Genomic DNA, 14930 nt, shown 5'->3' with positions numbered 1-14930 from the left:
GTGTGTTGAATGGATTTGTAAGAACTCCTCAGTCCTGTCCAGCTTGCAGATTTTTAGGGAGGACCAGAGCTGGTGGGTCACAGACTTCAGGACGTAGGTAGAGTTCTTACTTAAAAAGGTTGTGGATAGCTCTTGGAGGGAGTGGCAACTTTCTCTTTCCTGTTTATGCATTCCCCCGAGGCACATGCTGCTGTGTTTCTCTTCAGAGAAGTATGGATCCTCTCTGGAGGACTTGCACACATATTTGCTCCAGGGTGCATGTGATAATCAAGTTACAGTAGTTGTGGCTGGAGCATGTGGCTGCTATGGAATCCAGAAAGCCCTACTGTGGTTGCACTTTCGTTTAGCTGGAGAGTAGAGGCAGAGGCAGCAGGGTTTGCTGGTGTGAGCGGAAGGTAGGGGTGGAAGTAATTCTGGATTCTAGATGCCAAATAAAACTCCATCCACTAAGCAGAAGGAAGTGGAGCCTTTGCACATTAGACAGCTTTTTCCAGGCACCAAGGCAAGTGGAGAAACGTGATGAATAACGCTAGCCTGGATGACAACTGCAGAGGCGAGACCAGGAGTGAGTAGGAAACAGATCTGACCCACCTCTGGACCTGTGTGTTTTAGCTATCACTAATGCTTCTATTTCAATTCCAGAAAGTAGCATTGGGTCCAAATTCTCTGGATCAACCAGTTTGCCCCCTTGAAGGTTAGTAGGCTGCCGGTAGATAAAGATTAAATGGACTGCACTGTTGAAGGGGGCTGTTGATATTTTGTCTCTTTTGTAGACAGAGCACTACATCAGTGTTTTACACATCATGTAAGAGTAGATCTTTACTGTCCAAGATCCTTAAGATGCTTTGATCTAGAACACTAAAATCTGGAGGGATGTTATTTTGAGTAATTCTGGTTTTAGGCCCTTCTTGTCCAGAATAGCTGAGGGAAGCCTCTGCATGTCTCAGAGCACTACAGAAGAAAGCAAGCTCTGCCAAGTGTGATCAGAGAGCTTAAGTTGGAACAGCAGCCATGGGACCAACAGTTGAAGAGCCAGTCTGACAGAGTGGTGATGCTGAGGGGAATACAGCACCTCTTTAGCCATGCTCTGGACTCCATTTAACATTTGGGAGAAATGAGAAGGATTCCCGTGTGTCAGACAGTTTTGCATCAATTTTATTGCATTTTTTTTTGTCTTTATGCCAAAATGGTCCATTTTGTAGAGACTGTCCTATAAAGAGGAGTTTATAGTCATCTACGTGTATTCTAAATGCTGTTCATCTGAAGCAGATGGCAGCACCAGCCTCTTCTGCTTCCTTGATCCTCATGTAAATGGTTCACACTACAACTATTGCCAGCAATGGGCCTGGCACAGAGAAATAGAGGCTCTTGGAAATAACTTGCCAGAAGTATTTTCCAAGATGAATGATGGTGGTACCTTCCCACTTGAATCAGTAACTTTTTTTGGTTTTGAGTGCTCTCCTCCTCCAAGAGCTGTTGCCCTGGCAGAGGGGGAGGGATCTTTGCTTCTCTGTCTCTTGCGGAGTGGATCTGCAATGTGGTAGAGAACTGTGGGAGGCTGTCAGGACAAGATTTAGGCGTGTGCTGTACCTTGCTGACCAGGTGCTTGGTGTAGCTGTTGGCCCAGTAACTGGCCCGGTGTGATGATTATCACTGCAAAGGGGAAGGGCAAATGTTATGCGATGGCTGACTCCTGTGTTCCCGAAACCTTGCTTTCAGTTAGGGGAGGAATGGGTCAGACTTACACACATAATTTGGAGTTGTCTGCGGTCTGTGCTGTGTGTGAGGAGATGCCAGTGCTGGCACATGCTTCTAGCAAGTAGTAGCTCATGTGCCTCCGGCTTGGCCAGTGAAGCGTTCCTGCAGAACTGGTTCGCATCTCTGTTGGCTGGCCCTTTGGCAAACGCCTGCCCTAGAGAAAGTGCCAAACCTTAAACCAATTTGCCTATATCATCTTTTCGGAAAGTGAGGCCAGTCAGAACTTTCCATGGGTCAAGGTAACGGATTGAGCTCAGACAAGAGGTGGCATTGGGTTCTTTTAGGGAATCTGAAGTCTGAGTCTGAGGAAGTGGTCTCTTGGCTAACCTCTGCTCCTTGTGCACTTTTTATTTTTGTTCTGCTGAAGAAACCAATGTACTTTGAACCAGTTTGAAACTTGAAGTCAGTGAGGAGAGGACCATCCCATTTCTTTGCACCGTTCTGTGTGGATTGGCCACCTGGTGAGCCAGCAGTTCCTTCCTGCTTTGGCGTGTCAGATCGCTCCAGCCCCTCCTGCCCGTCTCCCCTTTTCCTGGAGCTGGATTCTTTGGTCTGTTGTTGTTGCTTCCTAGCAATGTTGGCCTTGCGTTCAACTATGGTTTTTCTTCATGTGTTTTATTGGTTTTTTAAAAAACAGAACACACTCTCACACACAGAAGGAAAAAACAAAAAACAAAAACCTTCCAGAGTGTGCTGACCATTGTATTGTACTGTACAGAGCCCGGGTTGTTAGAGTCCAGCAGAGATAAAGTGTGTTATGCAGCACCCTTTTTTTTTTTTTTTTTTTTTTTTTTTTAAAAAAAAAAAAAGTATGGTTTGTGCCAATGCCCCTTCTTTAGTAGTGCCAGAGACTCTTTACAAGTGCCAATGTGGTGGAAATTATTTGGTTATACTTGTATATTATAGGATCCTGATTTAAGACAATTTAAACATTATCCTATTTAAAAAGATACTATATAAAATGCTGTTTTTAAACCTTGTCATTTGCAATGCATGTATTGTTGTGCGTGTTGGGGTGGGGGAAGGGAAGAGGGTAGGGTAAAGGAGTTTCTGAATACGATGCCCAGTGTCAGGTTCTATTCAGGCTCCAAACTGTCTCATTCCAGTCTAGGAGTGTGATTGTTTCTTGGAATGATCCAACTCTGACTGCTGGGCACCAACCCTTACTACAGAAATATCTGATGGAAATTGATTTTCATATCTTTCTCCTGAAATAAATTCTCTGTTTGAAATTGGAATAAATTTTGTTCCTAAAAGCCGTGGTAATCGTGCATGTATTTCTTCACTCCTCTTCCTCTTCTTCCCCTCTTTCTGTTTGGCTGGACAACTTTGGACAACTTTGGTGCCCTGCAGGGCATCTCAGCGTGAAGCACACTGACCTAGCTGGCAGGGTTGGTCCTGCTCAGAAAATCAGGACTCTGAGGCACAGAAGCAAAATCTGCTTTGGCAAATACGAAGTATAATATGCAGTATAATATGTAATATACAGCATGCTGTACAAATAATAGTTCTTAGTTTTGGAGAACAGCTGAGAAGGGTTTTAAAATACAAAGATGCCATGGTGGCAACTAGACATACAGGATTTTTGCAGTGCAATTGTGGAGTTGTCAGTGTTTGCTGGTAACTTTTATTGTAGTGTCAGCCCCTTTCAAGCACAGTTCTTAAAGGATATGTATTGCCTATAGGAGAAACTTCAGTGGGATCACACCTGCTTCCAGTTCTCGTTGCTAGAAGCAAGGTCTGAAACATGAAACACTGCTTAGTTTTCTCCCTTTAGGAGTCCAGAGATGGATGGCTGTAAAAGCTTTCACGAAGTGATTTCCTGGGGTGGAATTGCTGGAAATTACTTCTCCTTCCCCGGCAATATTCTACAGAAATTTCAGATTAAATAATCTGGGAGTGGGTGGAAATATATAACTTCCTCTGTGTAAGGTTACCTGGGTTTTCAGGAAGCTGCAAGCAAGGATGTTCTACTCCCTTCCCTGTAACTTAATGCACGAGGGAAGCTGCAGATGCTGGGTAGCCTGGGGTGCTGTGCTTCATCTTGACTGAGGAAGGCCACACCAGTCTCTGGCTGTGATACTGCCAGGCATTTGTGAGTGGTTTCATTTTCTGTTTCCTAATTAAGGGTGAGTGTGCAATGCTTTTCTTGGTAGCTCTGTGTTCTTACCACCTGGGCAGCATGATGAAATAGTAGCTGAAAGTGTTTTTTCTTTCCTCATGGGTTCATACATAGAACCGTTCTTTGCAAAGGGTCTATATAACGTGCTCTGTGCATAGTAACAACTGACCCCTTCCTTGAAGGGGCTGAGGGACTTGGAACGAATGCCCAACATCCCCAGCTGAGGGTGAGAGGCCTCGTGCTGTGGCCTCAGCAGCCTCCGGCCGTGCCACACGTGCGGGCGCACCGCGCTTGCCGTGGCTCTGGAGCGCTGGAGCCTGCTCAGCACTGCTGCCATGGGGAGGTCCCTGCTGGGCCTGGCACAGCCAAGGGAAAGAGGCAGCTGGAGCAGCCACCGGCAGTGCGATCCCCGCGGCTTGCTCACAGTTGCTGCCTTTCCCAAGGGCCTCTCAAATGCAGCCGGGGTCAACTCCTCCTGCACAGCTGTGAGCCCCTTGCCTCCTCTGTACCCCTGTTTGCTGAGCGGCTGCGGCAGCCGTGTCCCGGGTCTGGGAGCACCCGGCCTGCACGGCGGGGCCCTGGGGAGCCCAGTAGGGCAAGGATGCAGCCCTGTCCAGCAGCTGTTTGCAGGGCACCGGGGAAAAGTGAGCCATTGGGATGGGGCCAGCAGCCAGGCGGGCGTTCTGGAAAGCTCCGGCAGCCCTGGGAGCAGAGTTCTGCTTCCAGCCGCTCCAGGCCTGGCCGTTAGATGTCACTGCCCACACCACAGCGGCTCCCTGGGATGCTGAACACAGGTGGGCTTCAGGCATTAAATCGGTTTCTGTCTTTTTCATACCCAAAACACGCAGAATAAGAGGGCAGAGAAAGAGAAAGCAGGGTTTCCCTTGTTCTTGGACAGCCATCATCCCCGCAAGAGAAAGCTCATTCCTCTATTACATCTGCTTCCCTGGGAAAGCTAGGAAAGCATCTGTCCAGTGTGAGAAGAATAAGATGTTGTCTGAGCTTTATAAAGCAGCAATGAAGCCTCCTGCCTGTGCTTCAGCTTCCTCTGCCCTGCACAGCCTGCCCTGGTCCAGCACCCCCGGCCTTTAGTGCCTGCTCTTGTCTTCTGAAGGCTGCTGGGTCCTGCCTCCAGTCTCACTGCTTGCTTCTCTCAGGCCTTGCAGCCACTGTGGTGAGTTCCAGAGAGCTCAAGGAAAGTACAGGATGACCAAGGGTCGCTCCGTAACAGAAACCAGGCTGTTGTGGAGCAAGGGCATTTGAATAAATACCGCAGTAACTGGTTTTGGATGGTAGTGCTTTGGAATACAGGTGGAGAAAAGTTTGTCTGTTTAATTAAAAGAGTTATAGTGACTGTGTCCCTACAACCAAAGCAGTAAGAACTGATGGGAAAAAAAAGATGGAAAAGAAAGTTTGTAAAAATCACCTTGGACAGAAGCTTCTTCCTTCCCTTTGGTTTATAAACGTGGCTGAAAATGAATTGTAAGTGTAGTTTCCTCTGCATGATACCTCAGTAGCTTCCCAGCAAAAAATAACACCATAAGCAATTTCTAAAATGAACTCTTGCCTGTGGACTCGGACATACCAGTCATGTCTAGCTTGGTTTTGCTATTTTATCTTCTGTGGCACAGTCTGACAAGGAATTTTAGCCCCTTTGAGCAACTTTTCTGACCTCTGTACTACCCTGGGTTGAGAACTCAAGGCTTCAGAGCACTGTTCGCGGCTCCCAGAGCTGACCTGCTGACAAGGCTGGTGTTTGGGCTGCGTGAAAGCTGCTGGGTGCTCCGGGTGGCAGAGGGAGGTTGTGGCTCAGCAGGGGCTGTGGCTGCAGCCTGGGGCTGTTCCGTGTGCCCAGCTGGGTGCTATCAGCTGCGGCTGCTCACCACTCCTGCACTGCTCTGACAATTGCTCCTGCCTTCATCTCAGGTGTGGACATGTAGCTCCTGGCCATGAAAGAAAGGCATTTGCATGATGCATTTGAAATACTGGTCTCTCCTCCCTCCCAGGGGCTCAGCCTTTCAGTCTCAAATGCTGCGAATGGCTGATTGCCTCTGCTCTTCAAGGAGCCTCACTGAAGCTGTCGGGTGAGGACATCGTTGACATTTCTGTTTAGGAACATCCCAGCTCAGCTTTTGCTTTGCATCACTTGATTCAGATCAGGTTAAATGCTGTAAAGAAATCCAGGGGAAATGGATGCCTTTCCCATCTGGGCCCAGAACCCTGGCATCAGTGCTGCTTTATAAAGCTCAAATGACATTTTATTCTGCTCACACTGGACAGATGCTTCCCTTAATTCCAAGCTGCAGTCTTCTGCTTTGTTGAAAAGGATTTTTAGATGTAAGGCTGGGTCAGTTCAGGAGTTTCTGAGAACCTTGGAGAGCAGCTGCGAACCTGAAGAGGGCAGCGTGTGCGTGGAGAACCCCCAGCGCCTGTTCCCTGCCCGGAGCCAGCACCCGCAGCCAGGAGTGCGGTACCTTGGGGGCTGGGGGCTCCTCAGTCACAAAACGGCGGGGGAGCCCTGACAAGTTTTTGAATTACAAGCTTTGGAAAGTACCGGGAATGGTAACTTCTTTGTATTCAGGGTTTCTGCAGGTGCTGTACGGGGCCTAACCAGTTACCTTTATGCACAGGTGAGCATAAGGAAAACTGAGCGCTCTCCAGAGGTGTATCTTGAAAAATAAAACATATCGGGTTGTGTGTTAACACGAGAACTTCAAGCTTGCTGCTACATTTTAAAAACTCGGGCATTGTATTTCTGCAGTCAGGAAACTTTTGTTGTTGACTGTTGATTAAAGTATGTACAGGGTTAAGATGGTTTAAGAATAAGGGGTGGTTGGTAAAATTAAGCTTGATCAAAACTTTTTTGAAGTTGGAGTTCGCAAAGACAGATGCTCTCACTGGTAGTTTTCTAAACTTTGACCTCTAGTCTTTGATTTTAGAATGTCATTTGTCTGTTCTAATCTGAAGAAGTATGCTGGGTTCCTGTGCTTTAACCAGGCCTGGTTTTTTGTCCCTTCTCTCTGTGCAGTTAGAAGAATGGTAATTTTGCCATGTTTGAAATCTGCGTGATACAAAACTACCGCAGTACTTCTAGCAACAGAGAGGCAGGTTTGGCCCCTTCACCCCCTCCCCCTCCCAGTTTCCCTTAATTTATTCAGCTGTCTGATTGCTTTTTCTGTTACTAGACCAGCCACACCACTTGACTGAAAACCCCGCTCCGTGCCCCAGCCAGGCTTGCATTGCATTTATCTCATTAACTCAAGTTCCTTCTGTGCCTGGAGGGCCGGGGCTCTCCTGTCCCAGCTGAAATCCCTCAAGAGCACAGCAAGAGTTCAGGCCAGAGCAAAGCTGCGCCACTGAGGAGTGTAAGTGAAGTGTTTGCTCTGCGGATGTGTGTAGGCTCAGATTTTCTCCTGTTGTGGCCTGTGGTGTCATTGCAGCACAATGCTCAACGGGTTCCTGTGCCTCCCAGCTCTGAGTCTGAAGTGGCTGCATGCTGTCTGCAGCAAAGTGAGGAGAGGAACCAGCCCTCCTAACAGCACAGGAAATCGGTCTGAATAGAAGATTACTACAGAGCTCTCCTCTTCCCCCCGCCCTGCTTGGACATACTTTGAACTTTGACCACTGTCTCACTTTGAATCCCAGTCAAAACCAGTACGTCTGGAAAGCCACGTGGTGGGGGAGAGGCAAGTGAATGGAGCTGGTGTTTTCATACTCGGAACTCAGAGCCGTAGGTCTTGGACTGCCCTTTGTCTGTGTAAAACGTGCCATACCCGTCACTTCTATCACGTCTTTCCTCACCGCCCAGCAATGGCAGTGACCTCAGCTCCGAGGAGAGGCAGGCGCTGGTGGGGGGCCCTCAGCTCTCCCTCAGCCCCCCTCAGATCTCGGTGCACCACGCGTGCATCGCTGCGTCTGGGCGAGGGCCTCCTCAAAAAGCTGCCTCACAGATTTTTATTTATTTATTTTTTTCCTGCAATTCTGTAGAGAATTGAAGAGTTTTGCTGACAATTTTTACTGTTAGGAAGAGCCTGCACTTCTGCAATCTCAAGTCTTCTCTTAAAAAGTATTTGCGATTTTATTTCTGCTTTTTGAGCTTTGTGAGAGGCTGGGGGGCTCTGCGCCCGCTGGCACCGGGGAGCTGCCACCTCGCCCACCCCTCTCCTTGCCGGGGCAGTGAGCGGCCAGGCTGGAAGGTGCCTGCGACTGCGGGTCAGGGTTGCCCGCTTAGTTCCTGCCACCGGCTGCTGGGGACCTTCATGTTCCTTGGGGGTGTCCAGGGCACGGGACACAGCTCCTGGCTTTGTGACTTGGACAGGATTGCTGTTTCGGTCACAAGAGGCACATTATGGCTGGGGATGTACCAAAATGTTTTTTCCAGATCAGCTGTTGTGAAGTAAACTTGAAAATGTAGTGGGACCTGGAAGTCCGGGCTTTTCCTTTTCTCTTCTATTTTATTTTTGTCAGTGAAATCCCAAGCACCGGACAGAAAGTTTTTTCTTTTCATCCTCTTGCTAAGTCACTTGCCAGATGTCCAGATCAATATCCTTCAGATGTAATATTTTTAAGCTCAGTTTCAGAAGGGGGGGGGGGGGGTCTTTAAGTTTTGTCCAAAACTATGAAGTATTGGAAAAAACATTGGAGACATTGGGATTTGGCCAACCTCTTTTCAGTGGTCTGTGGGGACAGGACATGGGGCAATGGCCAAAAAATGGAGCCCAGGCAGTTCCGCACCAGCATGTGGAAGAAATTCTTCCTGGTGACGGTGACAGAGCTCTGGGACAGGCTGCCCAGGGAGGCTGTGGGGTCTCCTTCTCTGGAGATATTCAAGGCCCTTCTGGACGCCCACCTGGGCAGCCTGCTCTATGGAACTGCTTTGGCAGGGGGGTTGGACCCGGAGAGCTCTTGAGGTCCCTTTCAACCCCTACAGTTCTGTGATTCTGTGAAACTGTTTGCTGAGCACCAAGCTTTGGTGGTTCTTCTCTTTGCTGCCAACTTCACTAAAAGGATCCAAATGTCTAGAAGTGCCTTGAGGGACACCTGCATGTGGCAGGGAACTTGCCAGGACTTCTCTGGTGGGCACCTGCCTGGGCCCAGCCACAGCAACCAGAGCTGCCACCAGCAACCCAAGCCTCTCTCATCTTTTGTCATGTTTCTTCAGCATCTTCAGAGGGAGGACTGGTTCTGCTGCACACACTCACAGCACTGAGCATGGCAGGATTACCATCACCAGGGCCCTTGGCCAATACTGTAATATGCAGCAGAGAAACCCCCGTGATTTTATGGGTTGCTGATGATCTAATACCTGTACCTTTCACTCTTGTTTCCAGTACAACAAATCTCTTGAATCTCTGGGTGTGATTTCTTTCCTGAAACACTGAAACGGGGCCTGCTTCTGTGGAGTTTGTGCCTCAGTACAGTGGTTGGATGTTATCACAAAGTATAGGGGCTTGTAGGAAGAGAAGGGTGACAATATGGTTAAAGCACGGGGACAGGAGCAGGGCTCCCAGTTCCGTTTCCTTTATAGCTACAGATTGACTTTATCCTTTTATAGACAGGCAGAGATCTGAGATAAAACTACGTATTGCAGCAGTGTCTTACAGTCTATTCTCAAGGCCCGGCTGTGCTCAGTGCTGTGCAATGCTGCATTGTCCTCTTGCTGACAGTGAGGGTTGATGCTCTCGCTGCCCACAGTGTCTGGCTTTAACTGGGACCACAGCCTTCACTCCTAAATGAATCTGTGCAGCTGGCTGGTGCCCATGCTCGGTGTTATTACCTCTTGGGATGGGCTGGTGGTACCCACGTGGAACAGCAAGAGGTTTAGATCTCTTCTGCACCCCTGTGGTACCCAGAAAACGTGGAATTTTGATTTTGGTGGGCAGTCAGCCCTCTGAGCATGCCAGGTGTGTGGGGTTCTTCTTCTCTCAAACCACCACCCTTCTCCCTGCTTCGTCTGTCCTGCTCCGTGCCCTGGGAGGGTGGGAAATGAGGTGGGAAACAAGGCAGCACCCCCGCAGGGTTCTCTGCTTCCGGGTAGGCTGGGCAGGCGTCGTGGTTTCCAGGAAGCCTCTGTGCCTCCTCTTCTCTGAAACCCTGCATCCTGGATTTCGGGTAGCTGGCTCTGGTGCTCGTGCTGTCCTCCACCTAAGAAGTGGCCACTGGCGAGGCTTATCACAGGGCTGCCCTGGCATGGGGAAGGCTCATCCACCCCCAGGGCACCAGCAGGGACATGGTGTGAGCAGTCCTGCAGCCCAGGCACTCCTGGTGCTCTGTGCCCTCTCCCCTTCCCTGCCTGCTCACGTGGCATCACATGGGGGAGATGATCTCCTGCTGGAAGATCACTCATTGACTTCTTCAGTTTTGACCAAGCCCTCTGCACTGCTGAGAGGGGGCAAAGAGGCTGTCCCTGCCCTGAATGCCACGCTTGACACCTCTTCAGTGGGTTTAGGTGGGACAGAAAATGGAGGCTACTGGTTAGGTAGAAACTTCCAGCTTGGGATTCAGCACTTTGGGCCATCACTTTCTTCTGAGCTGTTCAGGACTGGAGCCAGACTGATACAAATTCAAATCATAGAAGGCTCTCAAATGCACATGCAGTTTATTGTTTTTATGTATTTTTACAACAGTGGAGCTACAGCAAGAGGGGAGAAATGAGGCAGCGAGTTTCAGAGGTAGGGGACGGCATCAGTAGTGAAGCAGGAGCTGAAAGTGTTGTTCCCCCTGGAGCTGGGACAACCCTGTAACCCCAGGGCATGGGCAAGGGTGATCCAGGCATCACAAATGCCAGGGGCGGGGAGGAGGTTGCTCTTTGGATCCCCCAGGAACATGTCCCAGTAGCTGTGGTCACCTCACTCGGGCCTGCCCTGCTGCTCTCGCTGGAGCCACAAGTGGTTTGGCCAAAGGGCAGCCCGGAGCAGGGAAGGTGCGCGGTGCACGTGGGTGCTCCCTAGCTCGCATGGTGAACAGGCTCAGTCAAGGTGCAAATTCTGCACAAAGCCCCCTGCTTTGCTGGAGAGAACTCCTTGCCACATCCATGAGGACTGGTGGAAGAAGCTTCCCAGGGAGAAAAGAAGCAGCAGCAGGTGAGTGTGAGCCCTGGTGCATGAGCTTTCCAGGGCAGCAGCTGGGTTGTGTGGAGTCATGCCGACTTCATGATGCTGTCAACCCAGGGAAGGTAGGGAGCAATGTGTGTGTAGAAGCCAATCCGGTTCTTGTACTGATAGGAGAAGATACCATAGGCTTTGTTGTTGCAGACAAGTGGTCCCCCAGTATCACCCTATAAAATAAGAGAGATCAGTGTTGACTGGGGGGAAGGTGGGTGCATTTGCAAAGAACAGGGAGGCTGCAGATATGAGGACAGAGCTTTCCAGGAGAATTTGGGACTTTCTGTGGGTGTGGACAGCTCTGGGTCCAAACAGGACCTGTAAGTTCTGTCTGGGACCAGCACAGTGACAAATAGTATAGCCTGAAGCATCACTTCATCTCCACCCTTCTCTTGGCTGCACAGCACTACAAAATGCATTCAGCCCAGCTCTGAAATTTAGGGCAAACCCCTCTTCAGCCAAGCTGTTGTCCTGTTGCGCAGAATCCTGGGTGTTGTGCACAAGTGTGGTGCCCCTGTGATGGTTAGATCCCTGGAAATCAAGACCCACGGCACCTCTTTAGCTCCTGTGCCAGGACAGCAAGAGTGGGATGCTGGTGAAGCTGACTGGGGGGGCTGACAATGACAAGCAATTTTAGACAGCACCTCTTCAGTGGAGGTTTTAGCCCAAACCATGTTGTGCCTAGGACCTGTCTGAGTCCTGCCCTGCAGCCATCCACTCCCCATGTCCAACTGACCTCTTCAGGCACTCCAGCAGATCCACTGTTGGCACAGATCAAGTTGTTGGCAAGTCCAGGGTACACGGTTAGGCAGTCCCTTTGTTTGTGGATGGTGACGTTGGCTTCGTGGAATGTCGCAGTGGGTGCCTTGTGGCCCCAGCCAGCTATGCTGCACACTGTCCCTCCAGAGGCCTTTATTTTTTGGAAGGAAATGGTCCTAACATAGCTGTTGCTGGTAGCATTGCCTTTCAGCTGGGCAAGGAGACAGAAAATATAGAAATAAGTATTTTGTCTGTAAATGGGTTGTGCTGAAGGATGTCCCCTCCCACTCCATTGTCACAGCTCAGCCCTGGACGTAGTGAGTTCGGGCAGACAGGACCACACAGGCGCTGCGGGTGGGCAGTTACCTTCAGCAGGAGGATGTCATTTCCCTTCATGGGATTGGTGAAGTCTGGATGGCAGTGATAACTCTGGACTTCAAACATTTGCCAGCTTTCCTCTCTTCTCTGAATGTTGTGGGCTCCAAGGATGACAGTCAGAGGTTTGTGGCTAGTGAGAATGAGCACAGTGTATGTCATTGACTTTGTCTTGGTGATACCAAGGCATAGCCTGGGGGCATGGATTGGGCTTTGAAGACTGGTGAGAGCAAGGAGTCCTGCAGGTGAGCCCACCCAGCCAGGGGGCAGAGTGAATCACTGGCTGACAGAGTGGGGCTCTGCATGCCATGGGTTACTTTGCCTCTGGATCTCAAGATCAACTAATTTTGTCTAATGCTCACAAGGACCATTGGCAGCAGGGGCTGCCTTTGGAAAGTGGGGAAAGATCTGGGGTAGGGGACAGCCCTCAGCCAGGCCAGATTCTTCTGATGCTCCTTTCTGCCCTTCAGGCCTGGAGCTGCCAGTATCGATACCCAGAGCATGTGTGTGAGTAGCTGGGCCCCTTCTGCCTGCCACTGCCCCAGCTCCTTGAGCTGGAGGGATGGAAGAGAGCTGGGAAAGCAGCTCACCGATGAGACCATTGAATTGTACAGCAGCCTGGCAGGTCAGTGGTGGCAGAAAGGGCAGAGCCTGGCACCAGCCACCCCTGTTAAGCCAGCAGGTCAGTGGCAGCAAGGGGAGAAGCTGGCCCAATTTCTGACTGTTCACATCTAGGAATGGACCACAGAGGGGGGAAAAAAGAAAGATAAGCATCCGAATGTGTGCTGGGGAGGCTGCAGGGTTGGGCGGCTTGAGTAGGAACCGCAGGCAGAGCCAAGTTGCTGGGTGCCAGCCCATCCTGTCCCTGCAGTGTGGCCTCACTCCAGGCTAGAAAAGGCTTTGTTGCTGAAGGAAGTGACTGGAGTTATCAGACCTCCGTCTAGGATCATGGCAGCTCAGCAACCTCAGTGTGCCAGGTGCTGTGCAGAGAAATCTTACCTGAAACACTGAGCTGCTGTCATCACCCAGCTGGGGGCCACCAGGAAGCCCCCGCAGAAGTGGCCGTTCTTCCCTTCCAGATAAGCCATGTAGGGTCTGGCGGGGGCCTTGGCTCTGCCTGCTCCTGCCATCCGGTTCCAGGCGTGACCTGCAATGTGTGGGGCTGAGGACGAGGGGCCAGGAGGGGCTGCCGTACGCACTGGCCGAGACTCTGCCTTCCCCAGCCCTCGCCCCACACTGTGCCCGCTCTACTCACTGGCTTTGGCCGGAGGACATGCCACCAACAGGAGGGCGAGCAGGAGCTTCTGCAGGTGCTCCATCGCAGCGTGCTCGGCTTCGGTGGATGCCTTGGAGGTGAGGCTGCAACTGGGGTCTCTTCCTGCTCCCAGGAAGTTTTTATACCCTGAGACTAGGCTCCAGGAAACCGCAGAGGTCAGACTCATCTGATTAATCTCTCTGCAAACTGCACACCTCAGCAATCTGAGGGGGGAATTCAGTCAGCCTTGGGCATCAACCCACCTTCAGCTTGGGACTGATTCGAGGCGTCTGACACCTGTCTGGACGCAGAGCCAGTATTAACCCATTGCCTCCAAGCTGGAGGGAGTGCACCCACCCTGTCACTTTGCCTGCCAGCATACCGTTACATTGCAGCTTGTATTTGTTGTTGTGCTCTTGCGTAGTCTTTTGATTTTATCATAAGCTTTGCAAAAAAAAAAAAAAAAAAGATTTGTTTTACTTGATGCACCAATTCCAAGGAGGCAGTTGAGAACCCTCCTGCTGCTTTTCAGCAGGTGTAGTCCTGGTTCAAGGAACAGTCTTCACAAAACTGGTGTGCGTGTGTCCATACTGCTGCCCTGGCTATGGCTGTCTGGGGCAAGGAGCTGTTTCAGCAGCTTCACAAGCCTGGCCCACAACAGCATGACTGCTGCTAGTACCACAAGGTCTCTGCTCTGCACCAGCTGCTGATCTGGAGCTCTGTTTTGTATGGCAAAAGACCCCCTTTTAAGTGTTTCTTTCCAGAAAATGTTTTTTCCAGTTTAGGTGGTCAAACACTGCAGCTGGCTTCCTAGCAAGCCTGATGCCCCATGGCTGTCCAGGGTTCAAGAGGCGTTTGAATAATATGCTTTAACTGCTGGTTAGTTCTGAAGTGGTCAAACAGTTGGACTGGATGATCTTTGAAGGTCTCTTCCAACTACCTTACTGTACCTTAACCTAGGTGTGATTGTTTCCCGTTGAACTGGGGGGTCACTGCTCCTTTGCTGGCTGGTAGGAGAGAAGACCGGAGGATGCTGCCTGGAGCCAGGGCTGCCTTTGCCTCTGGTCTGTTGAGGGTGGGTGAGGGGGAGGGACGTGGGTTTGGGATGCTGCCTCTTCACTGCCCACTGGCTCTCGGGGAGGTATTGTGTCCAAGTCCACCCCAGCCAGGGCTGCACCCGCTGCTCCTGGCACCGTGGGGAGGACAGACTGGGGGCTGGTCTCTGGGGCACCCCCACCGCTCGCCCACACCACACTGGCGTGCCTGTTCCCTTGCCCCACCAGAAGTCCCTTCTTTGGGCTGTGACGAAATGGGACTGATGCATCCTCGCTGGCTGCCAGTAAATTCGCCTTCCCTCCTACCCCCAGTGCTGCAGGGCAAAACCCTTTTTTAATCTGAAAGCTGCCATTCTCGTGCAAAGACTGCAGCAGCTGGAGCTTCAAGGAAAACCCTGACGTGACAAAGATTTGTACTCCGAAGATAAGCAGTTGCAGCCTTTTCACTTGCAGATCTACTGGTTGATAGCAGCTGTTAGCAGAAGCCCAAACCGTGGACCATT

The 14930-nt window shown here is 50.7% G+C and overlaps 1 protein-coding gene across 1 annotated transcript; it reads right to left on the bottom strand.

The window, feature by feature from the left end:
- Positions 1-11018: 11018 nt before the first annotated feature.
- LOC116499219 (granzyme G-like) lies at positions 11019-13436 on the bottom strand. The gene is made up of 5 exons (XM_032203900.1): positions 13373-13436; positions 13117-13264; positions 12109-12250; positions 11720-11953; positions 11019-11156 (listed from the first exon to the last, which is right to left on the bottom strand). Exons 1-5 carry the CDS (start codon positions 13434-13436, stop codon positions 11019-11021), a joined length of 726 nt encoding a protein of 241 aa, XP_032059791.1.
- Between the last annotated feature and the right edge of the window lie 1494 nt (positions 13437-14930).

Source organism: Aythya fuligula, chromosome 26, assembly GCF_009819795.1.
Source record: "Aythya fuligula isolate bAytFul2 chromosome 26, bAytFul2.pri, whole genome shotgun sequence".
NCBI classification, from domain to species: domain Eukaryota; kingdom Metazoa; phylum Chordata; class Aves; order Anseriformes; family Anatidae; genus Aythya; species Aythya fuligula.
This window is presented reverse-complemented; position numbering and strand designations above follow the sequence as displayed.

Coding starts and splice junctions, on each gene's coding strand:
- LOC116499219 (XM_032203900.1), bottom strand. CDS start 13,436: ATGGAGCACCTGCAGAAGCTCCTGCTCGCCCTCCTGTTGGTGGCATGT. Junction 13,265..13,372: donor ATGTCCTCCGGCCAAAGCCA/GTGAGTAGAGCG, acceptor CACACATTGCAG/GTCACGCCTGGAACCGGATG. Junction 11,157..11,719: donor CTGCTGGAGTGCCTGAAGAG/GTCAGTTGGACA, acceptor CTTATTTTATAG/GGTGATACTGGGGGACCACT.